At 50.0% G+C, this 27,356-nt stretch overlaps 1 protein-coding gene across 1 annotated transcript in view; it reads right to left on the bottom strand.

Annotated features, from left to right (window-relative positions):
- Window positions 1-2,351: 2,351 nt before the first annotated feature.
- The window catches only part of Notch3 (notch receptor 3), a 34,953-nt gene continuing 9,948 nt past the window's right edge, over window positions 2,352-27,356 (bottom strand). Inside the window, exons 9-33 of the mRNA XM_076847244.2 lie at window positions 27,243-27,356; window positions 26,422-26,535; window positions 25,670-25,903; window positions 25,449-25,559; window positions 24,780-24,972; window positions 24,552-24,703; window positions 24,227-24,340; window positions 23,662-23,817; window positions 22,000-22,225; window positions 21,442-21,643; window positions 21,185-21,332; window positions 20,598-20,782; window positions 19,933-20,065; window positions 19,595-19,852; window positions 19,390-19,508; window positions 18,461-19,026; window positions 16,471-16,803; window positions 14,577-14,731; window positions 14,262-14,484; window positions 13,197-13,281; window positions 11,539-11,701; window positions 10,204-10,508; window positions 8,961-9,108; window positions 5,148-5,245; window positions 2,352-4,391 (exon numbers count right to left, since the gene is read on the bottom strand). Of these exons, the coding sequence (XP_076703359.1) occupies window positions 3,336-4,391; window positions 5,148-5,245; window positions 8,961-9,108; window positions 10,204-10,508; window positions 11,539-11,701; window positions 13,197-13,281; window positions 14,262-14,484; window positions 14,577-14,731; window positions 16,471-16,803; window positions 18,461-19,026; window positions 19,390-19,508; window positions 19,595-19,852; window positions 19,933-20,065; window positions 20,598-20,782; window positions 21,185-21,332; window positions 21,442-21,643; window positions 22,000-22,225; window positions 23,662-23,817; window positions 24,227-24,340; window positions 24,552-24,703; window positions 24,780-24,972; window positions 25,449-25,559; window positions 25,670-25,903; window positions 26,422-26,535; window positions 27,243-27,356 (5,591 nt within the window). The 3' untranslated portion in view covers window positions 2,352-3,335. The remainder of the gene's footprint in view (window positions 4,392-5,147; window positions 5,246-8,960; window positions 9,109-10,203; window positions 10,509-11,538; window positions 11,702-13,196; window positions 13,282-14,261; window positions 14,485-14,576; window positions 14,732-16,470; window positions 16,804-18,460; window positions 19,027-19,389; window positions 19,509-19,594; window positions 19,853-19,932; window positions 20,066-20,597; window positions 20,783-21,184; window positions 21,333-21,441; window positions 21,644-21,999; window positions 22,226-23,661; window positions 23,818-24,226; window positions 24,341-24,551; window positions 24,704-24,779; window positions 24,973-25,448; window positions 25,560-25,669; window positions 25,904-26,421; window positions 26,536-27,242) is intronic.

The raw sequence follows: 27,356 nt of genomic DNA, 5'->3' as shown, positions 1-27,356 counted from the left end.
TTCATCTTGCAAACCTGATTGCCTCTAAATGTATCCCACCCCCAGTACCAGAGAGGACTTTAAGAAACTCATTAAGAAATTAGCATAGCCTGGGGCTGGGGCTGGGGCTGGGGCTGGGGTGTAGCCAGTGGTCCAGCATATGCTTAGCAAATGCCAGCTCCTGGGTTCCCTCCACTGCACTGCAGAGGAAAGAAATTAGCACCCCCCATATCCCATCGCAGGGGTTGATTCTGCCTCTTACTGAATAATTATCAATGTCTGGAGACAGCTCCCATAGCAAAGAATTATCTGGCCCCGAGTGTCAATATTGTTGAAGTTAAGAAACCCTCCATTAAGGGCTGGGGTTGTGGCTCAGTGGTCGAGTGCTCACCTAGCATGCACAAGGCACTGGGTTCGATCCTCAGCACCATATAAATGTAAAATAAAGATATTGAGTCCACCTAAAACTTAAGAATAAACATTTTAAAAAGAAAGAAAAAGAAACTCTACATTAGAGGATGGATACGTGACCCAATTGAGGTCCATAGAAAATCAACCCCACTCTTCCTTGGACACTGTAATATGGTCTATGACTTTGGCATTTATTTTGCTGTCATAGAGAAAATGCTGGAGTCTTGGGATATAAAAGAGAGACTGGAGCCTGGGGATAAAACTGAGGAAGAGAAAAGCTGTAGGCATGAAAAGAAACTCCGCCTTGGTTGACATCATTTGAGCTGCTGGGTCAAACTTCACCTAAGCTGGCCCTTTTTCTTTATGTGACCTAATAAACTTCTCTCTTGCTTAAACCAATTGATTCTTGTGTCACTTACATCCAAGAGCACTCCAAGTGACAGGGAGAATTTATGGACATCCTATTCCACTGACCCTCCGTGATGTGTCAGTCAGCTCTCCATCCCTGTTACAAAATACCTGAGAAAATCAACTTGAAGGAGAAAAGGTTTACTTTGGCTCACGGTTTCAGTCCATTGGCTCTTTTGCTTTGGGGCCTGTGGTGAGGTGGTACATCACGGCACACAATGGAGCAAAGTTCTCACCTCATGGCAGCGAGGAAGTGAAAATACAGGAGAGGCCAGGGTCCCCATATCCTCCTCCAGGGCACGCCCATGACCTCACTTTTCCTCCACGAGGCCCACTCTTGAAGGTTCCACCACCTCCCAATAGTACCATGGACTGGGGACTAAGCCTTCAACACCTGGGCCTTTGGGGACATTCAGATCCAAACTATAGCACTTTCCTAGGGAGCCTTAAACACAACTTGTCTTGGAGCATAGTTTGTTGCAAGAAACAGAAACCCACTCAAGCTGGGCACAGTAGTGCATACCTATAATCCCAGTTGTGCCAAAGCAAAAATAAAAAGGGCTAGAGATGTAGCTCAGAGCGGGGGAAGGAAGAGGAAAAGAAGAAGAAAGGGAGGGAGGGAGGGAGGGAGGGAGGGGAGAAAGGAGGAGGAAGAAAAAAAAAAAAAGAAACCCATTGAAGCTGTATATGTAAGAGAGTCTTTATTACATGTCCACAGGGATATCTTCAGAACTCCACAGCTTGAAGTCAAGGTGAGAGTCATACAGAACCAGCATCTGGCACTTACAGAGCAATTAATACATACCTGCTGATTTCAGTGGAATGAACGAACGCTCAGTTAAGTGCAATCAATACTGTATCTGGATCTGAGACTCCCTCCAGCCTTAGGGAGCCAATTTGGCGCTCAACCGATTTTCCCGGCACATTACCTTCATCGTGGTGCTGTCTGGCTGCTCATCAGTAGCCATGGCACAAAGGCAGGGGATGTCGCTCAGTGGTAGAGCACTTGCCTGGCATGCCTGAGGCCCTAGGTTCCATTCCCAGCACCATGGGGGACAGGAGTGTGAAATACCCACTGCCTCGAATTGCAACCAGTACTTCTTAATCTACCCGAGACCTTAAAATCCCACCAACTGACAGTTTTACTTAGCATCTCCATTATAGAAAGTTCTTGAACAGGGGCTGGAGTTGTGGTTCAACGGTAGAACGCTCGCCTAGCATGTGCAAGGCGCTGGGTTCGATCCTCAGCACCACATAAAAATAAAGAAAGAAAGATATTGTGTCCAATTAAAATATTAAAAAAGAAATATATATATTTAAAAAAAAAAAAAAAAAGGAAAGAAAGTCCTCGAACAAGGAAATCTGATTGGCTCAACTTAAGTCATGTAAACACATCTGATCCAATCAGTGAAGTCACCTGCCAAGAGAGAAAGCATGAGTGGCCAAGGAAACCAAGTAGGTTCGGCCCAAGATGGGAGCTCACCTTAGCCCTGGAAAGACAAGAGCCCAGCCACCACCACTCCCCACCTTACCTAGACACAGACCAATGACACTGAGTGTTAACTATTCCTTTATTAGGCGGTGAGGGAAATGGGGCTGTACAATGCAGGGCTTGAATTCAGCTACAAAAGCCATATTACAAAAATAGCCTAAAAATACTTCTATTCTGCCATGAGCCTGGGCCAGGGGAGTACCAGGAGAAGGTGCCACCCAGGCAGCTCCTCTCTCCTGCCTGCCGTCCCATATTTATGGGAAGACAGAATAGAATGCACACATCTCCCCTGGCCCCCATTTTCCACCAGCTGCCCCCCGTTCCCAAAGGGATATGGCCCAAACTCTGGGAGGGTGGGAGCCTGGAGGGGGGCTCAGGCCAGAAGGGCCCTTCCCCAGCAAGGCTACAGGACAAGTCTCATCTGGAATGCAGTGAAGTGAGGGAGGAGGGGTGGGGAGGAGGCTCCCAAGTCTCCCCTGACCCCTGGCCCCAGAGGGTGCGCCCAAGGGTGCCTACTTGGTACATACCAGGGTCGTGTACTCAGTACACGGGATCCCAGTCATGCCTGTGTACTCGGTACACAGAATCCAGCTTGGCCGAATGGGCCCACAGACTCAGCCCCACAGGGGCACTGGGGGATTCGCAGGGGGGAGGGAGTGTCTCCATATATATACTTTGTAAAAAATAATAATAATAATAAGTTTGTTTAAATGAATTTGTTTCTATACAAAATGTAAAAAAAAAAAAAAGGAAAACATTATAATTCACTCATGTCAGAGTGTGAGAAAATGAGGAGGGAAGAGAAAACTGGGGGGCAGAGAGGGGGTAAGAGAAGATCCCAGACTTGTTACAAGACTGAGCGGGTAGGAGGTCAGTCCCCACCCATTATAAATAAAGGAAAACTGAGGCCCTGGGCTGATGGCCAGGGCAAGGCAGGACCGCAGGAGGCTGGTGGAGAGAAAGGAGAGAATGAATAAAACTAAAGTAGGGAGGAGTCAGGAGGGGATGCCCCCCAGCTCCCCAAGATCCAGGAACTGGGCGTGTTTCAGGCCAACACCTGCCTCTTAGGGGTGACTTCTGGCTGGGGCCCCAGCTGGGTCTGAGCCTGAGCAAGGGAGCCGGGGACAGACAAGGGGTGTGGCTGGGCAGGCAGTGTCCCAGCAGCTGTGGCAGTGGTCCCCGTGGCAGTGGCAGGGCTGGGTGTGGAATCGGACCAGTCCGAGAGGGAGGGGGGAGAAGGGCTGGCCCAGTGCTCAGGGGACTCTGGGGATGGGGTCAGGTAGGGGTGTTCACTGGGGACACGCAGAAAGCGAGCCTTTGGGGGGCTGCTGTGGGCCCCTGCTGCTGGGTATTCCTCGCCATGTCCTGGGGCTGCCAGGTAGGGCGGGGGTCGCTCCTGGGGAGAGACGGGGGTCCCAGGGTTGAGCATTTGGGGTCCCGGTGCAAGGGGCAGCAGGAATGAGGGCCCAGGGGGGGCAGGTGGAGGCAGCCGGGCCCAGTCGAGGGGGACAGCCACAGGGTTCAGCAGACCCAGGCTGAGCACACAGCCTCCAGGAGGCTGGCGCCCTAGGGGGCCTGCCCGGCCTGTGCCACCAAGTTGCGCCAAGGACACTGCGGTGGCTGTGGCGGCTGCATAGGGACCCTCAAGGGGGAAGCCTCCAGGGGAAGCAGGAGGCCCACCAAAGGGCCGTGGGGAGTCCAACGAGTCCACCGGCGACAGCGTGACGGAGCTCTCGGCCAGGGGACCCGGGCAGGCCAGCGTCAGCTTCTTGCCCCTGCCCCGGGCCCCTTGCGGCCCCAGCCCTGCCTTCCCGGGGGGCCTCCTGCTCTTCTTGGCTCCAGATTGTGCTGCCTTGAGGCCTGGGAGGAAGGCCCCAGGCGGGCAGAGCAGGGGCCCTAAGCCATGGGGACCAGGGGGGCTGCGCGGCCCACTGGGCTGGTCCAGCAACCGCACGATGTCCTGGTGCAGTCGCTCCTGGGCCACATCCCGCGGCAGCCTGTCCAGGTGGTCTGTGATCTCCCGGTTCGCAAAGTGGTCCAGCAGTAGCTTGGCAGCCTCGAAGCTGCCCTCCCGGGCAGCCAGGAACAGCGGGGTCTCCTCCTGGGTTGGGGAAGGGGGCAGAACCCAGAGATGTCAAGGTCAAGGTCACTCTGGTCAACACCAGCAAGGTCTCCAGGCTCTGGGGAAGCCAGAGAACCAAGTGTTTGTACACTGGAGCTTGTCCCACCTGGACTGGAATCCCAAATATGCAGAGGGAACCTGGGCAAGTTGTTTCCTTTGAACCACATTCACCCAGCAGGTAACTCAGGTGAGACAGTCACCTGAGGCACAGAACTTAAAGGAGCACCAAAAATCTCAGTAATCAAAATAAATTATATTTTAATATAATTTTTTAAAGGTTAAAGGAAAAATAATAATAAATAAAATATGGAAATTTTAAATAAGCACAGAATTCACCACCCATCCAACCCCATCTTTCCCATTTATAAAATAAGATTATATAAAACCACCTTAGAAGGATTTTCAAGCAAAGATCCTAACAGTTACTTTTCACTAAAGTTCCCGTAAGCACTTTGAAAACACACTAGCTCACTGAATCCTCAAGAGAATTGATGAATGGGTATCATTACTGCCCTGCTTTACCCAGGTTAGGCAAATAGCCCAAGGTCACAGAGCAACTGCGACACACTTCTCTGATCCACTGTTGAAGCCTCTCGGCCTCAAATCCTACCCCTGAAAACTGGCTTCAGGCAGGGTGAATGCCCCCACCAGCTTTATCCCACCCTGTTCTCTACCACCTGTGGGGGGCTATGCTGATGCTGCCCCCCCTCCGGTGGGCTGAGGGCCTGGGCTCACCTTACTGTCCTGCATGTCCTTGTTGGCTCCATTTTTTAGAAGAGCCAAGGTGGCCTCCACGTTGTTCACGGCCGCAGCCCAGTGTAAGGCTGATTTCCCTGGAAGGGGAAAAGAAATCAGGGTCAAGGTAAGATTCATGTCCCAGGTCCCGTATCATAAGTGGGCAGTAGGTGACTAGAATATGGCCCGGCAGGGGGTAGGAGGGTGAGAGGCTGCTGCAAGTGCCTTAGTACCTGTATTTGGGTTCATGTGTATGGAGAGCTGCATGACTCCTCTGACCAAGGGGTACACTGTGTGCACACACCCAATGGCTCTTCATATATAATAGCTGCTGTGTGGACCTAACTCGGTTGAACCTAGAGCTGTGCTGTCCAATGCAGACACTACTCGTCACAAGTGGACTTTCACATTTAAACTAATGAAAATTCAATGAAGTAGGCTGAGACCATTTAATGAGAAGAACTGTCTTTTCAACTATTGGTGCTCAAACAACTGGATCCTACCTATGCAAAGCTAACTCAAAATGAATCAGAGGTCTAAATGTAAGAGTTCACACTATAAAACCTCTAGAAGAAAACATGGGAGTAGATCTTCACAGTCTTGAATTAAGCAAAGGACTCTGAGACATGACAGCAAACACAAAAGCAACAATGAACAACAATAGATAAATTGTATATTTTATTTATGATATACAATTTATCTACTGTTGTATTTCCAAGGACACCATCAAGAAAATTAAAGAAGCTGGGCATAGTGGTGCATATCTATAACCCCAGCAACTGGAGAAGCTTAGTCAGGACAATCACAAGTTCTATGCCAGCCTCAGCAACTCAGCAAGACCCTAAGCAACTTAACAAGACCCTATCTCAAAATAGAAATTACAAGAGCTAAGGATGTCACTCAGTGGTAAAGCACACCTGGGTTCAATCCCCAGGTATCATAATAATAATTATAATAGCAGCCAGGCATGGTGGCACATGCCCATAATCCCAACAACTTGGGAGAATGATGCAGGAAGATTGCAAATTCTACGCCAGCCTCAGCAACTTAGCAAGGCTCAGTCTCAAAATAAAATAAAAAGGACTAGGGATGTAGTTCAGTGGTAAAGTGCCCCTGGGCTCAAACCTTAGTACCAAAAACATAAATAAGTAAAAAGAAGCCAGGCATGGTGGTCCATATCTATAATTCCCACCACTTGAGATTACAGTTATAATATATATTTAAAAAAAATAATAAAAAGGATCTCAATATCTATGCAAAAGGGGGAGGGGCAGGCAAAGGATCTCCATGAACATTTCTCCAAAGAAGATAAAATGAGCACATGAAAAGATGCTTAACATCATCAGCCACCAGAGGGCTATCCACTTTATACTCACTAGGAGGCTATAATCAGACAGAAAAAGTTGGGCAAGGTGGTACATGCCTGGAGTCCTAGTACTCAGGAGGCTGAGACAGGAGGATTGCTTGAGCCTAGGAGTTTGAGGTCAGCCTGAGCAACACAGTGAGACCATGTTTCAAAAGAGAAAAAGGAGAAGAAAGAGGGGTTAAAAAAAAAAAAAAAAAAAAAAAACAAGCATTTTCAAAAATATGGAGACATGAGGACCCTCATACAACACTGGTAGAATTGCACAATGGGGCAACTGCTTTGAAAAAACATATGACCTGGGGGCTGGGGTTATGGCTCAGTGGTAGCGCGCTCACCTAGCACACATGGGGCACTGGGTTCGATCCTCAGCACCACATAAAAATAAAATAAAGATATGGTGTCCACCTAAAACTAAAAAATAAATTTAAAAAATATTTTTTAAAAATATAAGACCTAAAAATTCCACTCCTAGGTATATACCCAAGAGAAAGGAAAACTACTCTACACAAAAACTTGTACTTGAATGTTCACAGAAGCACGATTCATAATGGCCAAAAAGTACAAAACCCAAATGCCCATCAATGGATAAATGGATAAGTGTCCAACCATAATGTGGAATATTATTCAGCTATAAAAACAAGGGCTGGGGATGTGGCTCAGGGGCAGAGTGCTTGCCAGGCATGTATGAGGTCTCAGGCTCAATTCTCAGTACCACAATATTAATTAATTAATTAAAAAGAAAAGAAGGGGCTGGAGTTGTGGTTCCATGGTAGAGCACTTGCCTGGCATGTGTGAGGTCCTGAGTTTGATCCTCAGCACCACATATAAATAAATAAATAAAATAAAAAAGATCCATTGACAACTAAAAAATATTAAGAAAGAAAAGAAAAGTGAAGCATTGACACATGACACTAGATGGATGAACCTTAAAAACATAAAGTAAGAAGCCAGACATGAAGGGCCACATGGCATGATTTCATTGATATGAAATGTCTAGAACAGGTGAATCCAGAGTCAGAAAGTACCTAATGGCTGCCTAGGGCTGGGGACGTGAGGGATCTGCAAATGTTGCTTAAGGGGTGAGAATTTCTTTTTCAGGTGATGAAAATATTCCAAAAATTCATTGTGGCAATAGCTGCACAACTCTGTGGTTATGCAAAAATATAATGAATTTTACAATCCCCAGTAGAGTAAAAAAAAAAAAAAAAAAAAAAAAGATAAATAAAAAAAAAAAACCTTTGAATATATCATACTTTGTTTTTTTTTTTTGTTGTTGTTGTTGTTGGTTTTTTTTGCAGTTACTGGGGATGGAGCCCTAGGCCTCCCACATGTTAGGCAGGCCCTCTACCACTGAGATAGGTCCCCAGCCCAAAGTTTATACTTTAGATTTTTAAAGGGTAAATTATACAGTATATGAATTATGACTCAAAAAATTGAACATTTGTATGTATATGTGTGTGTGTATTTTAAAGCAAATAAAACAAAGTTATAATATATATTAAACAAAAAATATTTTAAAAACTGGGCTGGGGCTGGGGCTGGGGCTCAGTGGTAGAGCACTCGCCTACCATACGTGAGGTCCTGGGTTCAATCCTCAGCACCACATAAAGATAAATAAGTGAAGGTATTGTGTCCACCTACAACTAAAACAAAAATATTTAAAAATTTTTTTTAAATTAAATGAATTAAAAGAACATTTAATTATTCACTTGTTCCCACTACATTTCAAGTAATCAATAGTCACTACACATGGCCAGTGGCTGCCATATTGGACAGTGCCCACAGAGAATATTTCTTTCCACCACCACAGAAAGTGCTATTGCCTGGTACTACTCTAGAGTTGTGGTTCCCCACCAAGCACAATTTTCTCCATAGGAATATTTGGTTGTCACACATCAAGATGCCAATAGCAATTGGCATCTAAGGGGTCAAATCCAGGGATGCTACTCAACACCCTGCAGTGCACAGGGCAGTCCCCCCACAACCAATAACTATCCCACCCCAAACTGCATGACGCTGAGGTTGAGAACACCTACTCTAAAGGAAGTGTGGAAGTGTCTGAACGTGTCTCCAGCTGTGTGAAGCCTTCTGGCCCTGCAGACAGATGGCTGAATCGGCACAGATTGGTCTGAGCCAGCAAGCGGGCTCGGGGGAGCCACCATCATTACAAATTTGTTCAATGTGCAACATTGCTATAACTGTCCAGCAGATAGAAGTAAAGTGAGTTTCCAACAAAGCAGCTTGAAGAGTCCTGGAGAAGCACACCCTTTTTTAAAACCCTGAGATGCCCTAAAGACCTTGCAAAAGTGTGTTAAGTCCTTGTGAGAGCCAGGTTATGTGTGCACGAGAGCTTTAGTGACATGGCTGCAGATTCACATCAACAGTCAGGGCCCAGGGACATCCTCCCAGCTGCACCCATGGCTTCCTCAGCCAGCCTGCCAGCCTACCTAGCTCATCCACAGCATTGACATCGGCGTGGCTGGCGATGAGTTCTTCCACCATGCCCTCCACAGCCAGGCGGGCCGCCAGGATCAGTGCGGTGGAGCCGTCCGCCATGCGGGCATCCAGGTCTGTGGAGCGGTTCCGGATGAGAATCTGGAAAAGAGAAGATACCGCAGGGAAGCCATAGCAGGAATGAAAGGCTCAGGAGCACCCCTAAGCCTGCACCCCCCCACTGAGGTCCCCAATCCCCATTCCTCTGGAACCAAGCTACAGATGCCCCTTGATTTATAGTGCAGTCATATCCTAATAAACCCATCAAATATTGAAAAGATACTAAACTGAAAACAAATGTAATACACCTATACTATCAAACATCAGGGCTAAGCTTAGCCCACCTCTGAAAGTACTCAGAACACTTTCACAGCAGCCTCCAGATGGGCAATATCATCTAACAAAAAAGCCTATTTCATTTTATTTACTTTTCCCCAGGTACTGGGAATTGAACCCACGGGTGCTCCACCACTGAGCTACTTCTCCAGCCCTTTTTATTTTGAGAGGGGGGTCTCACTAAGTTGCCAAAGCTGGCCTTGAACTTGTGATCTTCCTGCCCCGGCCTCTAGCGTCACTGGGATTATAGGCATGTGACACCACACCTCATTCACAAAACCTATTTAATAATTGTGTTGGGCTGGGATGTAGCTCAGTGAAGAGTGGTTTCCTGGAGTGGGCAAGGCCCTAGGTTGGATCCCCAGCACTGCAAAGAGAAAAAAAAAGTGCTGAATATCTCATGTGATTAATTGAATACAGTACTGACAGTGACAAATAGAACAGCTGTACAGATACACATCTGTAACATCCTGAAGTGGAAAAAAATCTTAATTCAGACACAATTTACCCTTGCCAGACACTGTATTCAGGTAGATTCCCACTTTATCATTTTTCTGTGATGCTGGGGTTGGAACCCAGGGCCTCTCTCATGCAGGGCAAGCATGTTACCACTGAGCTACAGCCTTATTCCCATTTTTTTTTTTTTTTTTTGGAGAGAGGGTCTGTGAAGTTGCCTCAAACTTGTGATCCTCCTGCCTCAGCCTCCTGAGTTGCTGAAATAACAGGCATGAGCCATGGCACCAGCTTCCATTTTCCAAATTAAAAAAAAAAACAAGCTCTGAAAGAACGAACCAAGCTCAAACCCATATTTGGCTGATGCCACCCCCATCTCTAATGTCCAAAGAGGTGGACCTGTCTCACCTGGAAGACACCCTGGGCGTCAGCAGTGACGGCTGTGTGCAAAGGGGTGCGACCCGAGTGGTCCTGCGCATTAGTGTCTGCCCCAGCATCCAACAGCCGCTTGGCCGCGTCTGCCCGGGCATAGCGGGCAGCCAGGTGCAGAGCAGTCTCGCCTGTACGGTCAGTCCGAGCCCCAAGCTGGGCCCCCTGGCAGATCAGGTCTGAGATGATGCTGGCTGATGTGTCGTCGGCCTCATCTTCCTCAGTTGGCATTGGCTCCAGGGCCCCCCCACAGAAGGAGGCCAGCATGAGCGGGGTGAAACCATCTGTAGGGATCAGAGCATGTCACAAAGACACAGGTTTCTCCAGGAGATAATGCCAACGGCACCGTATTAGGAGCAAACAGGACACATAGGAGGACAAGAAAGTGGCAAATCCTGCCATCTGCACACCCACCCCCAGGATGAGGACTCATGGGCACATGATTGATCACAAAAAGGCTCCTAGGGAGTCGGGGATATAGGACAAGGGACAGAGAAGGTCCAGCAAGCACAAGATCAGGCAAATTTCAGAAGGGTTTCCAGTCTGATCCCACAGGAGGACTCTAAAGTTAGCTGTACCCCACAGTTGTAATCTAGTTCAAGATAAAGGAGCCTTCCATACTCTTGCATCCATTAACTAAGAACCACCCCCAAGGACAAAATACTCCCAGCCACTCCAGCCCCCGTAGCATGGAGGACTTCAAGAGAGCAACAGGTATAGGCCATGTGGAGTAAAAACAAAATAAATCTGGAAAAGGAATACTCTGAAATGTGGCAAAAATTGATCCAAGAGGATCTGGACAACAGGATCTGCTACACCCTGCATGAGCTTTCGCGGTTTTCCTTAAGAAATCACTTGTACCCCATTCTCCAGTCTCAAACCCTAGTAGAGGCCAATCTTCTTCCCTGGCTCAACAACAGGCAAATGAACCAGCCAATCTGCATATTCCAGCCCCCTGACCACACCTATTGGCTCAAAGATGAGCATGTGACCACAGTCTATCCAATCAGAAGGCATTCTGAGACTTTTGCTGGAGCACTAGCAAAGAAAGGTTTTGTAAGGCAGGAGCTAAGGCATGGAGAATGGAATACTGATTCCAGGATCCAAATGGGCCCACTACTTCCAGTTACATGGCAGTAAATGCCTTGATTTACTTAAGTTAGTCTGAGTTGGGCTTTTATTATGTACAAACCAAGAATCTCAATTCACACGCACACACACACACAGAAGCCCAGACCTTCCCCAGATCACAGACCAAGATGTAACCTCTCCAATGTAGGACAGGTGAAAGGCCTCCTCTGGGAGGTGGCTGACCTGGGCCACGCACGTTGACATCCATGCCATCGGCATCTGCATCTCCCTGTGGTGGTGTCAGTGCCATGGATGGTGCCACACGGATGTCAGCAGCAACCAGGTGGTGTTGGGTCCACTGGCGACAATCCACAGGCTCCTCAGCCCCCATACCAGGCTCTTCTACCTGGAGGAACAGGGACCGGGTTCTCAGACCTCACCCTTTGGAGTTGGGGAGAGACACTACCAGGAATGGGGCTGGGCATTCCCACATTTAGTGATGGAGATGTATGCACGCTGGAAAATCATTAATATCCTGCTTCTCTTTCTTACAGACAAGGAAATAAGGATGCCCTGGAGCTCAGGGAACTAATAAGAGGAAGAAATGCAATTTCGATCCAGGATGGAAGAAGGGAGAGGCTGGAAGCCAAAGTGGGTATTACATACAGAAAGAGGCATAGGGAACAGCACCTGCCAGCACCCCAACACAAACACAATGAAAACGAAATTAAGAGAGCAACCCACCGACAACAGCAATGAGAACTAAATATTTAGAATTAAATTGAAAAAGAGAAGCACAAAACTTATACTCTGGAAACTACAAACCCCTGGTAAAAGAAACATAGAGGTGGAGGATAAGCATTAAACCTTCAAGAACTGGTATTTATCTGGGGAAGGAGTAAATAGGTGGTGACTGTCCACAAGCCAGAAAGAGATCCCTCACCAGGACCCAACCCTGATAGCCTCCAAACTGTGAGAAAGTAAATTTCTGTTATTGAAGCCACCCAGTCTATGATATAATCTTATGGCAAGCTGCTATGGTTTGGATATGGTTTAAGGTTATCCAAAGGCTCATGTGCTGGAAGCTTGGTCCTCGATGCAGCGATATTTAGTGGTGGTGGAACCTTTAAAAGGTGGAGTCTCAGAGGAGATAACTGCGTTACTGGGAGCTCTGCCCTTGAAAGGGATTAATGTAGTTTCTCAAGGGACCCAGTTATAAATGGGAACTGAGTTATAAAAAGAGTCAATCTTGCCCTTGAATTTCTCTCTGGCTTCCTGCCTCACCATTTGATCTTTCCTGCATGAACTCCTGATACCATAATGCCATCTACCATGAGATTCTCATCAGAGACCAAACCCACAGAGTGGCCCAAATCTCCGACTTTTAGCTTCCAAACTGTGAGCCAAATAAACCTCTTTTTTAAAAAAATACATTATACAGCTCTGGACTGAATAGAAAATGGACAAGGACACAGTCTGAGCTAACCCAGAGCCCACGAGAAGGCGCCAGGAAATGAAATAAAGCAGGACCAGGTGGATACACATTCACATTGGGGATGCTGGACAAGCTTAGAACCAACAGACAGAAAGCAGACTTGCTACCTGGGTCAAGGCATTTCTTTGAGATGACCCCATGCTGGCCTGGGAGCAGGAACCTGGTTGAGGAGGGGCAGGATGGAGGAATGCTTCCTTCTACCTAGAGAACCCTGTGGGCCCCATGACCAATCTCTTCTTCCTCCAAGAGCACAGAGCCACACCAAGGAGAAAATGAGGTCACAAAACTATGGCTATTCTCTGGAGCTGGGGAGGGAGGGAGAGCAGAGACTCCCCTGTGCTCTCCCACTAATGATTGGGGTCCCCATTCCAGACACAGGGGCAAGGGGCAGGGAAAGGGACAGCACCTTCAGTCGCTTGGCTTCTGGGCACTCTGTGTCCATCCAGTCTGTGGCCACCTCCCCCATCAGACTCTCACTCTTGGCCATGTTCCTGTAGGACCAATGGGAAGAAGAGAACGTAAGAAAGAACACTGGAGGCATCTGGCCTGGGAGGAGGATTTGAGAATGGTCAGAGCAGATGTCGTAGAAGCAAGGTCAGGGGTCTGGAGTTGGGATTGGGGCACTATGTCAATCGGTGCAGGGGGAGGGCCAAGATACAGATTTCAATGAGGGAGGGAAGGAAGGAGGGAAAGTCAAGGTTGCGAGGGGTATAGTCAGGGCTGGCAGCCAGAGAGTAATAAAGTGGAATCAGAAGAGACAGGAGTGGGGTCAGGGGTCAGAGCAGTAGGTTAGGGGATAGATGAGGGCCACAGGCATACCACAGGGGTTACAGAAGATGGTGTCAGAGGTCATGGAGATGGAGCTACCCTCATATGGAGTCGGGTAGGCAGCCAGGATTGAAAAGGTTGTGGTGAAGGGTCAGGACTCGTGGAGTCACAGGGAAATGTTACACTCAGAATGGGGTCTGGGGTCTTGAGAGAGAGATCAGGTTACAGGTGAGGTCCAAGGTTAAGACTGAAATTAAGGATCATGAGAGATGAACATGAGCTGGGTGGAAAGGGGGTCAGAGGTGAGGTCAAAGGTAAGGGTAGGTTGGAGCAAGGGTTGGTTGTGGGAATCATAGAGAATAAGGATGGGGAGTCGGGGAGGGGCTGGGATGCACACAAGGGTCATAGAGTCAGGCAGCCACATAGGAATGAATCAGGGGAAATTTTGAGAAACTGGTTTAGGGTGTTGTCCAGGAAGGATATGAATCAGGGAAATGATGATATAGGAAATAAAATCAGAGGTCAGGAATCTGGGGTGATCCCCAGGAATCATGGAGTCAGCAGTCAAGAGACTGAACACAGGAGTACCAGGCGGAGTCTAGGGTAAGGTGAAGATGGGGTCAGAGGTCAGAGTCAGACCAAGGTGGAGTGCAGGGCTCACAGAGTCCCCACAGGCAGAGCAAGGAGAAGACAGGGTCCTTACTTCATGCCCAATGCATCTTGTCCCACAGGCTCACGCCGCCCCTTGTGGCCAGCTGCTACATCCTTATGTAGTGCAAAGCCCTCAGGGAACCAGAGGGTGCTGTGCTCTCGCTTGCGCCGGGCTACCATGATGCCCAGGACGAGAATGACCAGCAGGAAGACAGCGCCTGCAGCCAGCAGTGGCAGCAGCGGCACACTTGGCTCAGGAAGCTCCATCGGCTCCCCTGCAAGAAAGAACCAGGAGACACCAGTGCCACTACGCACTGGGGCTGCAGCCACCTGCCAGGGCCTCATTGCTCTGCCTGCCCAGCCTCACCTCGTACATCCCGCAGTGGGTACGGGAAGTCCAGACGCTCCACAGCTGACAAGGCCCCCAGGTAGTCAGCTGCGCTCTGGGCATCAGGGAAGCAGTGGTCATTCTCAGGTGACTGCAGGCAGAGCCGATTGTCAATCTCCAGCATCACTACAGAGCTGCGGGGCCAGAGCCGAGGGATCCAAGGGCTCAGAGGTTGCCTAATGCATCTCAGACACCAAGCCCCATCCTCCTTCCCCACACCAGCCTCACAAGAGCCATCTCCACCTGCCATGTCTCCACTACCCACCTGCCTTCCAACCCCACTGCCCCCCGAAAACAAGTCTTGCTGTGTCCACCCGGGTTCTCAGAGCCAAGAGTCCAATAGACAATGTTTTTATGTCAATATCGCGGTAACTTCCTCACCCACCCTAGTGGTGAGGTGAGGTTCTGAGCATAGGTTCTGCTTTTCATTTGCAGTACTGGGGATTGAAACCAGGATCTAGGGTATGCTAGGCAAGCGCTCCGCCACTGAGCTCAGCTCCAGTGTTTCTCCTTCTCTTTTTGAAGCTAATTTCTCTCACCCAATCCATAGGTCTGTATCCCCAGGTTCACAGCTCTGTTTCCTCCTCTCCCCACTTCACTGATCCCTTCCCAGTTTCGATGATTCTCAACATCCTACTGTCTTTTTTGTTTCTACCTTCTGCCTCCTGGGGGTCTCCCCGCCACACCTCCAGTCCCTTCAGACTCTATAAGCCCAGAGTAGCCCCTGTTTTTCACCACATGTTCTATCACTCAGTCACTTCAGCAGAAGAAAGGCACATCAGTCCCCTCCTCCATTTCCTCTGCTTCCAGCTGCATCCAATCAGAGCCTGCCCCTATCCCCATCCTGATATCTCTTTTCCGTGTTTGGGACCCATCCTTCTCAAGCTCCTTCAGCATACTCATCAAACGCCATGTCCCTTTCTGTTCCCTCTACCAGGTCACCAACAGGATATTTTTACATTTTTCTACATTTCTCATTTCTTTAAAAAAAAAAAAAAGCCTACACATGGCCCTTAAACAGTTTCTCTGCTAAACCACCTATATCTCCAGAAGTAAGTAGCACTACACCCAAGGTGTAAGTCTGCAACCTCCCCTTAAGAGACACTTGCTCATATCTGGAGGTGTTTTTTCATTGTCACAGCTAGGGGGCAGTGTTACTGTCATCTAAGGAGTAAAAGCCAGGGATGCTTTAAGTATCTAAGTATCCTACCATGCACAGAACAGACCTCCACAGCAAAGAATGATCTGGCAGTAAATGTCAATGAAGAAGAGGTTGAAAAGCCTGTGGGAGCCAGGTATGGCAGTGCACACCGGTCATCCCAGCTACTCAGGAGGCTGAGGCAGAAGGATCACAAGGGTCTGGACAACTTAGCCAGACCCTGTCTCAAAATAAAATAAGGGTTGGGGATGTAGCTCAGTGGTGGAGTGCTTGCCTGGCATGCAAAGCTCTTGATTCAATCCTCAGTATCTAAAGAATGAAATAAAAAAGAAAGAAAGAAAGAAAGAAAGAAAGAAAAGCCTGTGGGAGAAACACTGCTAAGGAGGACTCTCAGATGCTCAGGAAGAGAACACACAAGATCCAGGTCACCAGTGCCCCTCCCCTGCCGGGCTCTGAGCCTCCCTCCTGTTTCAGAATTCAGATTGGGGGATTAGGAGGGACTTTGGAATATTTGCATGTATACATTTGCATACACATATGCAAATATATAATTTAAGGGATGAAGCCCAAGCCAAAACACAAAAGTCATTTATGTTTCGCTATGCACTTTATACACACCGTCTGAAAGTAACTTAAACAATATTTTTTGTGCCTAAGGTTTTGTTTGTGGTGCTGGGAATTGAACCCACAGCTGCTCCAGGTGGAGTCACTCACCCGATCACTTCAGGAGCCAACTCCCTCCTGGTCCGCAATTCTGAACCAGGACTTGGTCGGTGGTAAGGGAAGACCATGGCCTGGCCACGCGCGTCCAGGCGGAAGCGCAGAGAAGTGCGCAGGATGGCGCTCAGCCGCTGCAGGAAGTCCGCGCTGGAGCGCAACAGCTCTTCCGGAGGCAGCAGCACCGTGAGGACCAGCACGCCGCGGGCCAGCAGCGCTGGCACCTCGCTGGCACAGTCCAGCCCGTCCCAGCCACATTCCTCAGTGTTGCAGCCCTGGTCACAGCGGCCATCCGCAAAGTGGTCAGCGCAGTACTTCTCATACACTGGGCTAGGAGCAGAGAGGAACCGGGGTCAGGGGACCTCTAAGACCCCAAATGCACACACAGCATATAGAGCAACAGGCTCTAGAGAGTGCTTGCACAGAGGACTGGAATGTACCAGCACATGTGAGGCCACTGGTTGGATAACCATAGGTTGAATATTCCTCATCTGAAATGCTTAGATCAGAAGTGTTTCAGAACTCACATTTTGGGGGATTTTGAAATATTTGCATACATATTGGCATATAAGTGTGATATACCACATATATGTTTGTATGTGTGTGTGTATGTATGTGTGTGTGTGTGTATATATATATATATATATATATATATATATATATCTCACAATGATATATATGATCTATCACATGTGTACATATTACATACATACACGTATAATATTTAAAGGATTATATATATGATATTTTAGGGATGGAGCTCAACCCGAACACAAAATTCATTTATTTTTCATATGAACTTTATACACATATCCTGATAGTAACTTAAACAATACTTTTGGTGAGCCTGAGGTTTTGTTTGTGGTGCTGGGAACTGAACCCAGAACCTCAAGCACTCTACTGCTGAGACACAACCCCAACTGTGTGATGGGTTCGACTGTAACCCATCACACGAGGTCAGGTATGGAATTTTCCACTGTGGTATAATGTCTGTGCTCAACAAGCTTTCGATTTTGGGAGCATTTTGGTATTCCGATTTTTTTTGATTAGTGATGCCCAACCTGTATTAATATAATCAATAACTATTAATTGACCACCTGCTATATCCGGGTGCTGCCACAGACATCAAGGATATGACTCAGCCCCAAATCTTTGCCAAGGAGGAGCTGGCACTCCAGCAGGTGGAGACATGGCAAATAAGATGGATGAGCAGAAAATACAGCATCCCAATACATGTCAATAAAAAAATAAATAGACATAAACAAATATAAACACACACAGTGCTAGATGGATTTAAATGCTAAGGAGAAAAATAAAGCAAGGGACATCCTGGGAGGTAACCAGGGAGAAGCTCACAGAAAAAGTGACACCATTTTGAACAAAGGCATGAAGAAGATGGTCAAGAGCCACGTGGCTTCTCAGGGGAAGAGCAGTTCAGGCAGTGGAAATATGCCCAGTGCAGAGGTCCTAAGGTGGGACCAAGCCATCGGTGTCTGAGGAACAACTAAACAGAATGATGGCGAGGAGGATTGAGAAAGATGAGGAGAGAGAGGTAGGGAAGCAATGGACAAGCAGTTGGGCCCAAGAGGAACTCAAAGAATTCCAGATAGAAAGCCAGACAAACAGGGAATGAGGATGGACAGGTGGAGTGTATAGGCAAGAGAAAAGCAGATCCAAGGGCATGTGGATGAAAAGAAATGGGCAGCTATGGGTCACACTGAGGGAGACAGGGCAAATGGATGGTGGGACCCTCAGACAAGAGATCACACATGGATGTGCAGATGGCATGAGCAGCAAAACAGACCCCGAAAATGAAGAAACAGCCCAACAGAGCGTCCAAGAATGAACTGATGAGCAGAGTGAGGCAAATGGGCAAGGGACAGGGCTATGGACGGTCAGATGTGGTGCATTAGCAGACAGAAAGGGGCAAAGAGTTGACTAAAGGGACAAAGGAGGAGCCCACGCACCAACGAATGGAAGGACTCACTTGCAGGTTCGCTCCCGGCCTCCAGTGTGGCAATCGAAGTTGTCATAGAGGCAGGCAGGTGAGCTGCAAGCAGGGTCACAGCGGCTGTTGTTAAAGAGACGCCAGCACTGCAGCGCCTCGCACTGTCGCCAGGGGTCTCCGACGCTCAAGGAGCAGTCTCCACCATCCCAGCCGCAGCCCGGGCTGTTGCACTCGCGGTCGCAGCGCTTATCCCCGCGCTTGGCCTGGCAGGCGGCTCGCGGGCAACGCGGCTCCTCCGAGATCTCGGGCGCGGCGGCGGGGGTCTCACAGCGCGGGCCATCCCAGCCCGGAACACACAGGCAGCGGAAGAAGGGAGCAAGCGGCGCAGCACGGCAGGAGCCCCCGTGGAGACAGGGTAGAGCTGCGCAGGTGGCGTTGGCAGCCCCCTGAGAAGACCCTCGGGAGCCCCGGCAGGAGGGCCCTGACATCCCTGGGGGACAGGCGCAGCGAGGCCCGCGGGCTGTCTGCTGGCATGGGACACCCACGGGGCACTGCAGCTCCCGGCAGGAGCGTGCCACTTGTTCACAACGCGGACCCCAGAAGGGCTGTAGGTGGGATGGGGGCGGGGAGAGAAAAAAAAAGTATGGAAGGAGGAGGGAAGGAAAGGAAAATGAGAAATGGAAAGGTAGAGAAGAGGAAAGAGAGTCAAGAAAAGGAAGGGTGAAGGGTCAAGATGGAGGAGGTTGAGACCCCAACCTCTCCAAGTCCTGCCCAAACTCTTCACATACAAACCACGCCTTGTTCAGAAGGCCACACCTCCAAACCTCAACCTCCAGACCCTACACTCCCAACTGCTAGGTAATTTCAGCATTTCCATCCACTTCCGCCCTAAAGCCACACCGTTTCCTGAGGCCACACCCCTTATCCTCCCCCAGGAGTCACCACCCATGCCACTCACACAGACCTACCTGGACACAGTGGCAGGTGAAGGTCAGCCCACCCCCAGGCCCGGGGCTGGGACGACACTGGCCTCCATGCTGGCATGGCTGAGACTCACAGGGAGACAGGACAGTCTGACAGCGGGGACCTGGAAAAGCAGCAGCACCTGAATCAAGTACAATGAAGAAATACCAGGAACAAAGGTCCCAGGCTGGCCCTACCTCTCATGCTTACCTGTGAAGCCAGCATGACAAAGGCAGCGGAAGTGCCCACCTGGGTCTTGCAGGCAGTCCCGGGTGTGGGCTGCATGGCAGGCACCTGGACGACACTCATTAATGTCTGCCTCACAGTGCAGGCCAGTGTATCCTGGGGGGCAGTTGCAGCGGAAGCCACCCACCAAATCTACACAAGTGCCATTGTTTAGGCACCGAGGGCCTGAGTCAAGGGGTGGGCCAGGGCCACAGTCATCCTCATTAATCTCACAGAGCACACCTGGGGACGAGAGGCAAGTGATCAGGGTGGGATAGAGACTTGGCCTCCTATCCTATCCTCCAACCCTGGCCCCGGCATACCCAGTGTCCCAGGGGGACAGGAGCAGAGATATCGGTCCACAAGGTCAATGCAGGAGCCCCCATGCTGACATGGCTGGGAGGCACATTCATCTACATCGTCCTCACAGTTGTCACCAGAATAGCCAGCTGGACACTGTGTTAGGGCAAGAGAGGCATCCTTTCAGTCTGAGAACCACAGACATGCCTAGACATACCTGTGAAGACACACAGAATCCCAGCACAAAAGGACACCCACAGACACCCAACAGAGGGAGACATGCCCAGTGTGCAGGATACACACATGCAGATACAAGGAAACACAACCAGTGCCGAGGGACACACACATGCAAACACACAGGAAAGACACCCAGATGCCCTTCAGGTACCACAACCGGACACACACTCTGGTTCATTCATTCATTCACAAGGAGACGCCATGCACAGACACATATAGATGTGCCCAGGAAACAACTGAAGTCAGAAGCAAACCCAAAAAAACACCCCCAGATCTACCTACAGTGACACCCACAAAGATATACCCAGTCACAAAAGCAAAAACACAGACATGCCTAGAGAGTGACATACCCATACCAGGTCATAGACACATAGAAATATGTGCCCACGCACACCCAGACATGCCCAGACATGACTAGTTTCCCTTCCCTCTCTCTGGGTCACACCCTTACTTCACACATGTAGCCTCCCACGTAGCCACGGCAGGTGCCTCCATGCTGGCAGGGCTGGGCCAAGCAGGGGTCCACTTCATGCTCACAGTAGCTGCCGGTGCGTCCCTCTGGGCACACGCAGTAATGGGAGCTGTCCTGGTCCACGCACTGCCCGCCTGCCTGACACAGCTGCTCCAACCGCACCCCTGGGAAGAGGAGAGTGGCATCAGACACAGAGGCAGCTACACATTCCTCCTCTTTCTGCCTACATCATACACACCACCCAACATCCCTGCTGGCATCAGTCCCTAGCATCTCACCCACATTCCATAGGGTTGTCACACATCCTCTCAGCTGGTATGTCTCAATCACTGACATACACACGATTTTAATGCTCATACCGGCTCAGTCACACATACTATCCCAGCTGTCTCATGGTGACAGACACACATACCATCCTGGTCGCTGTCACACAATCACACACCCACACACATTCGGTCACACACTGCATCACGGTGGCCCTCGTTTGGCTCACACCAGCAGAAGATAGGTTCATACACACCCTCCCCTTGACGCACAGGCCAACCAGGCCATGGGCTCCCCCTTACCAATCTGGGCTGCAGCCTCTCTGCAGGGTAGGCTTCGGATGTCACAGAGTCGTCCGCTCCATCCAGGGGGACAAAGGCAATAGGCACCATTCTGAACACAGCGACCCCCGTTCTGACAGGGCTCGTGGCTACACCAGTCCACCAAGGTCTAGAAATGACCCTCAAAATCAGTACTGGGCTTTGCTCCCAGAAGGAGGGGCAGGCCCTTCCCACAGACCCTCCAGACTCCTCCCCCCAGGACCTGTGGCCCCGCCCACCTGGCACTGGCTGCCGGTGAAGCCCTCCCGGCAGGCGCAGTGGAAGCCAGGGTGGGTGGCGCTGCAGACTCCCCCGTGCAGACAGGGCCGGGAGAGGCAAGGATCGGCCTCATATTGGCAGTGGGCACCCAAGTAGCCGGGGCGGCACAGGCAGCTGAATGAGTTCACACCGTCCACACAGGTTCCTCCATTGAAGCAGGAACTGGGGAGTGGGAGGAAGAGCGTCAAGCTCCGCCCCTCCCATCCTCCCTCCTAGAACTGGATGGAGTTTTCCCACTCTCCAGCGCTTAGCAGAGAACCCACCTCATGCCTTAGCCTCAATTTACCAAGATTCAGCGCTAAATTGGGAACTACCTGCAGGATCTGCCCTGGCCCAGCTCCTTCAAGGAGCGGAGTCTCTAAGGATGACCCTCCAAACCGAAGCCTGGCCCTGCCCCTTCAGGCATCAGAGTCCTCAGTTGGGTGCCAAGCCAAGGACTCCTCTCTAGTCCTTCCCCCTCCATTTCAGGCCTTGTCTCATGCCAGAGCCCCTGAGTTTCAAGTCGAGGCCCCACCCACCTGGGGCTGCAGTTGGGTAGGTCCTTCTCGCAATGAAAGCCTCCATAGCCTGGCGGGCAGGTGCAGGTGAAGGAGGCCACGTGGTCAGTGCAAGTGCCAGGGCCACAGGGGCTGCTCAGACACTCATCCACATCGTGGGCACAGCGTGGGCCAGCGAAGCCAGGAAGGCAAGAGCAGGAAAAGGAGCCCACACTGTCCTGACAGGAGCCGCCATTAAGGCACGGGTCTGTAGTCAGAAGAGAAGAGGTCTGTTTAGCCCACCTGGCCCCCACTGCCTGGCCGACCTGGCCTTACCTCCATACAGGGTCACAGAGGGGAACCCTGGAGGAAACCAGGTTCAGCTGAGAGGGGACAAATTTGGTCAGAGGGATATTGTCCCCTTTTGTGGCCTTATCTCCTGTCTCATCTGGAAACCTTGCCCAAGGGGAAGGGGAGGGCTTTGGGAGAACCAAAAAAGCCCCTTTGAGCTGCCAAGTAAATATACTCGACCCTCCATAACTTTGGGCTCAGCATTGGTGGATTCCCACAGTGGACGAATATATAGGGAAAAAAACTGCATATGTACAGAACATGTACAGACATCTTTTTCTTGTCATCATTTCCTAAACGATAGAGTATAACAAGCATGTACATGCCCTTGACATTGTATTAGATATTATCACTTACATAAGGATGATTTAAAGTATCTGAGAGGCTGTGCATGAGTTCTTTACAAATACTAAGCCATTTTATAGAAGGGGCACAAACACCCACGGGTTTTGGTATCCATGGGGTCCTGGGACCATCCCTCATGGATACTGAGGGACGGCTGTACTGCCAGTTATTCTTGCTTTCATTCCTGGCCTCAGCACAGGCCTTCCCTGGTTACTAAGTCCTTGACATCGTTACCAATACAAATGGAGATAGGCTGTGAGTATAAAATACATACTGAATTTCAAGCTTTGAAAACTTAGTTTAAAAGAGTAAAATATCTCAATCATTTTAATATTGATTACATGTTCAAATTATACTATTTTATATACTGGTTTAAATAAAATACAGTATTAAATGTATTACTGCCCATTTCTTTTTCTTTGTTTTTCATGGTGCTGGAAATTGAACATGGGGTCTCATGGATATGCTGGGTAAGCATTCTACCACTGAGCTCCACCCTCTGCCTTCTTTTTCCTTTTTTTTTTTTAAATGTGGCTATTAGAAATTTAAAATTGCATCCATGACCTGGTTATTTGTTTACTAGATACCACTCTAGAGTAAACTCTCTGAATTCCCTTTCTTTTTTTTTTTTTCTTTCTTTTTTGGAGGAGCTGGGGAATCAAACCCACAGCCTCAGGCACGTTAGGCAAGAGGTCTACCTCTGAGCTACATCCCCAGTCCACTCTGGGGATCTTTATTTCATACTCTACACACCATCCTAATTCTAGCTGTCAGAGGTAGTCCACAGGCTTCAGGGTCAGACAGACCTGTGTTCCAAGCCCAGCTCATTCCCTTATTTGCTGTATGATCTTGGGCAAGTCAAGAAACCTCCTTGGGCCTCAGTTTCCATAGGAGTAACATGAGGCAAGCACAGAACTGTGAACACAGCACCATGAGGGCACAGCACCACAGTATAGGCTTGATGAATCTCCCCAGGGCAACACTCTCCAAGAGCTCCCCTGTACTCACTGGGGTCACAATCATTGATGTCCTGATCGCAGGAAGGGCCAGTATAACCCCCGTGACAGGTGCAGCTAAAACTTCCTGCCAGGTTGGTGCAGGAACCATGGGCGCCGCAGGGGGAGGGGCCAGCACACTCGTCCACATCCTGCTGGCACCGTGGGCCTGGGAATGGGGAGCAAGGTAACACCTACAGTTAGAGGGTGCAAGGCAGGGTCTGAGGGTATCTGGGGCACAGGAAGAACCTGTAGGTTGAGATAGGCAAAGATATTTTCCACATGCCGTTCCAGAACTTCTTTCTATCTATTTCAGTGGGTACAAATGGTCTGCCCTCCAGGAAGCTGTCCCCAGAACAACTGGGTTGTAACAGCCCCAGCCCCTTATGGCTTCTTCTCCAGAGCAGACCCATATGGACTGTGAGTATCCACATCCAGCTCTGTTCTTTCCCAGAAGGAAGCTCCCCTAAGAGACAGTGTTGGAGTGAAGCTCCCTCTGACCCCCAGCATAACCCAGTATGGGGTAAGGCACAGAGGAGGTAGGAGAGAGGAGGAGAAGGAAGCAGGGGCTAATGTACCTTGCCAGCCTGGGGGGCAGGAGCAGACAGTCAGCTGACCTGGAGCAGACTCACAGCGGCCCCCATGTTCACAAGGGTTTGGGGTGCAGGGGGACAGCAGCTCACACTGACGGCCTGTGGGAGGGGGCAGAATGGAATAGTCTTGAGGGACTCCCTGTTCTCATCTTCCTCCTCCCTGGGATCCTCCCTGATATCCAACCCCCTAGGGAACACCTCAGAGGGAAAAAGGAGTAGCAAAGAGAGGGAAATGTAGACGAGAATGGAGCAGAAAGGAAACAAAGAGAAAGATGTCAGAGAGCCCGGGGAGAGAGAGTGGGACACACACCCTGGACTCCTGGGGGACAGGTACAGTGGAAGCCCATTCCATCGCTGATGCAGGTACCACCAGCCCCACAGGGCTGAGACTCACAGGCATCTCGAGCCAGACTCTGGCTGCAACGGGGGCCACTCCAGCCAGGCTCACACACACAGCGGAACCTGGCAGGGGAGGCAGTCAGGGTGGCAAGTGGCCAGAGAAACAACAGAAGGGTCATGAGTTGGGCAGGGGTCTTACCCGCCAGGCGCATCGTGGCAGATGCCGTGACTGCAGGGCTCATGGGCACAGGGATGGGTTGGAGGGAGGCAGAGTGGAGGCAAGGAGCCGGGTGGACAGAGGCAGCTGAAGCCATTTTCCCCATCTACGCAGGAGCCTCCCTCGCCACATGGGTTGGATGCACACTCATTGATCTCCACGTTGCAAAGGGGACCTGGGAAATATGCAGGCAACCTCATCCCTGGACAGGGACAGTGGAGCCAACCAGAGGACACTTTGTTCCATTTAGCAAAGCCATACCCCTGTGCAAAGACAACTTTATTCTCATACTATATCAGCTCCTATGCAAATTAGGTCAGCCACCTCTTCAACCCAGAGCTGCCTTGCACCAGATCACTCTGGTCCCCAAATTGACATGAAGCCACTTTCACTTCTACCAAGGATTACCTTGTCACCATACAGACACAATCTTGTTCTGAGTCTAAGACAGCTTCATCTTTGCTCCAGAATAATCATGAGCCAATATGGGGACAACCTCAAGCCAATGATAAAGGGCACAGCCTCAGGGCAGAGTGAACACAACTTCATTGGTCGTGTGTGCAAAGATACAGGCGAAATCCAGCTAATAGAGACGGGTGACTTCACCCTTACCCTATAATGACACCCTCTCCTTGGCAGCCACCTGCTCACCTGTGAAGCCAGGTTGGCAGACACAATCATAGCGGTTGATGCCATCACGGCAGACTCCAAAGGTGCAGGGGTTGCTGGCACAATCGTCTATGTTGACTTCGCAATTCACACCTGGGGAGGGAAACATGGCAAGGAGTAGCCCCCACTGTCGTGCACCGTTCCCAAACTGTATGTGCCCCTCCAAGTGGACTGTTCCTGCCCAGTCCAGTCCCCCGCCCTACCTGTGGTGCCAGGAGGACAGCGACAAAGATATTTGTCCACCAAATCTAGGCATTTGCCCCCATGGCGGCAAGGCTGGCTGCGACATTCGTCCACCTGACTCTCGCAGCGCGTGCCTGTGTACCCCGGGGCACAGGCACATGAGAAACTGGCAATGCCATCCACGCAGCGTCCATGGTGGCATGGGTCTGGAGAGCAGTCGTCCACATTGTGCTCACACAGGGTGCCTTCGAAACCTGCAGGGCCAAAGGGTCAGGCTCCGCCCACTTACCAAGGGCCTGCCCACAGTTATGGCCTCTGCCCAATCCTGGCCTCAGCTCCATCTCAGGCCCTGCCCACCAAGCCATCCGGAAAAGGGTTCCACTAGGCCACGCCTCCAGCCTGCCTTCACTCCATCCAGCTCCAACCTCCAGGACGCTCCCCTGGCCTATGTCCCCAACCTCTAGTCTTTATCCTATCAGCTTCTCCCTTGACTGGAGATGGCGGGAAAGAGGCTAGGTGTCATAGGAAGGTAGAGGGGGGATTGAGCTCCTTTACACGCTAGACCTTTGGCCCAACCCTTAGCCTTATCTCAGTCTACGTCCATCATTAGCTCCACCCCACAAGCTCTGATATTGGCCCTGCCTTGGCCTTGCCAAAAGCCCGCCCCCCCCTCCCCCAGCTCTCCGAGTCCAAGTCTGTTACTGGCGCCCTCCCTCTCCCCTACTAGCACTGCCTCCGGATTCTTGCCAGCTTGTCATTGACCCGCCATCACCTTCTGCACAGCGACACTCGTAGCCATCAGGCTGGTCCACGCACTTGGCACCATTCCTGCAGGGTGTGCTTGCGCATTCATCCACGTCCAGTTGGCACGTGGACCCACTGAAACCTGGGGTGAGGAGTGGGGTGAAGGAGGTCGAGACAAGAAGAGCATGGTCCCTCACCGTCCCTGCCCTGTATGTGTGGGAAACCCCACTTCCCATTTACTTAGTTTTATTAATTTTGTGTTTAATTTTAGGTTCTTTTTAAAAAGAAAAAAAAAACTTTTTATTTTGTTTGTTTTTATGTGATGCTGAGGTCGAACCCAGTGCCTCACACGTGGGAGGGCAAGCCCTCTGCCACTGAGCCATAACCCCAGCCCATTTATTTAGTTTTAAATAAATTTAATTTTTTTTTATACTAGAGAGGGCTCCTAGAGGTACCTTACCGCTGAGTTATATTCCCAGCCCTTTTTATTTTTTTTAATCTACTTTGATTATTTACTTTTTATATAGTTTTAATTTACTTGGTTTTCTTTATTTATTTAGTGGTACTGGGGCCGGAACACTGGCTGTATCACTGAGCTACTCAACACTTTTTTATTTTAAGTCTCTTTAAGTTGCCCAGGCTGACCTTGGAATTGTGATCCTCCTGCCTCAGCCTCCTGATTAGCTGGGATTCCAGGTGTGCCCCACAGTGCCTCACATTTCAATGTTTTCAAAACACGTGGTTCCTCTTGCAAGTTATCTGCTAACATGACCTTAGGGGTTCCCACCCTGGATCCTTTGCCCCTGCACAGACCAGTCTTTCTTAGGCCTCCCATCGCAGGATTCTCACCTGAAGGGCAGGCACAGCTGAAGCCATTGACTCTGTCTTTGCAGACACCACCGTTGACACATGGGCTACTCTGACATTCATCGATGTCCACCTCACAGTAGGTTCCCGTGAAGC

Source organism: Callospermophilus lateralis, chromosome 1, assembly GCF_048772815.1.
Source record: "Callospermophilus lateralis isolate mCalLat2 chromosome 1, mCalLat2.hap1, whole genome shotgun sequence".
In the NCBI taxonomy this organism is placed as follows: Eukaryota; Metazoa; Chordata; class Mammalia; order Rodentia; family Sciuridae; genus Callospermophilus; species Callospermophilus lateralis.
This window is presented reverse-complemented; position numbering and strand designations above follow the sequence as displayed.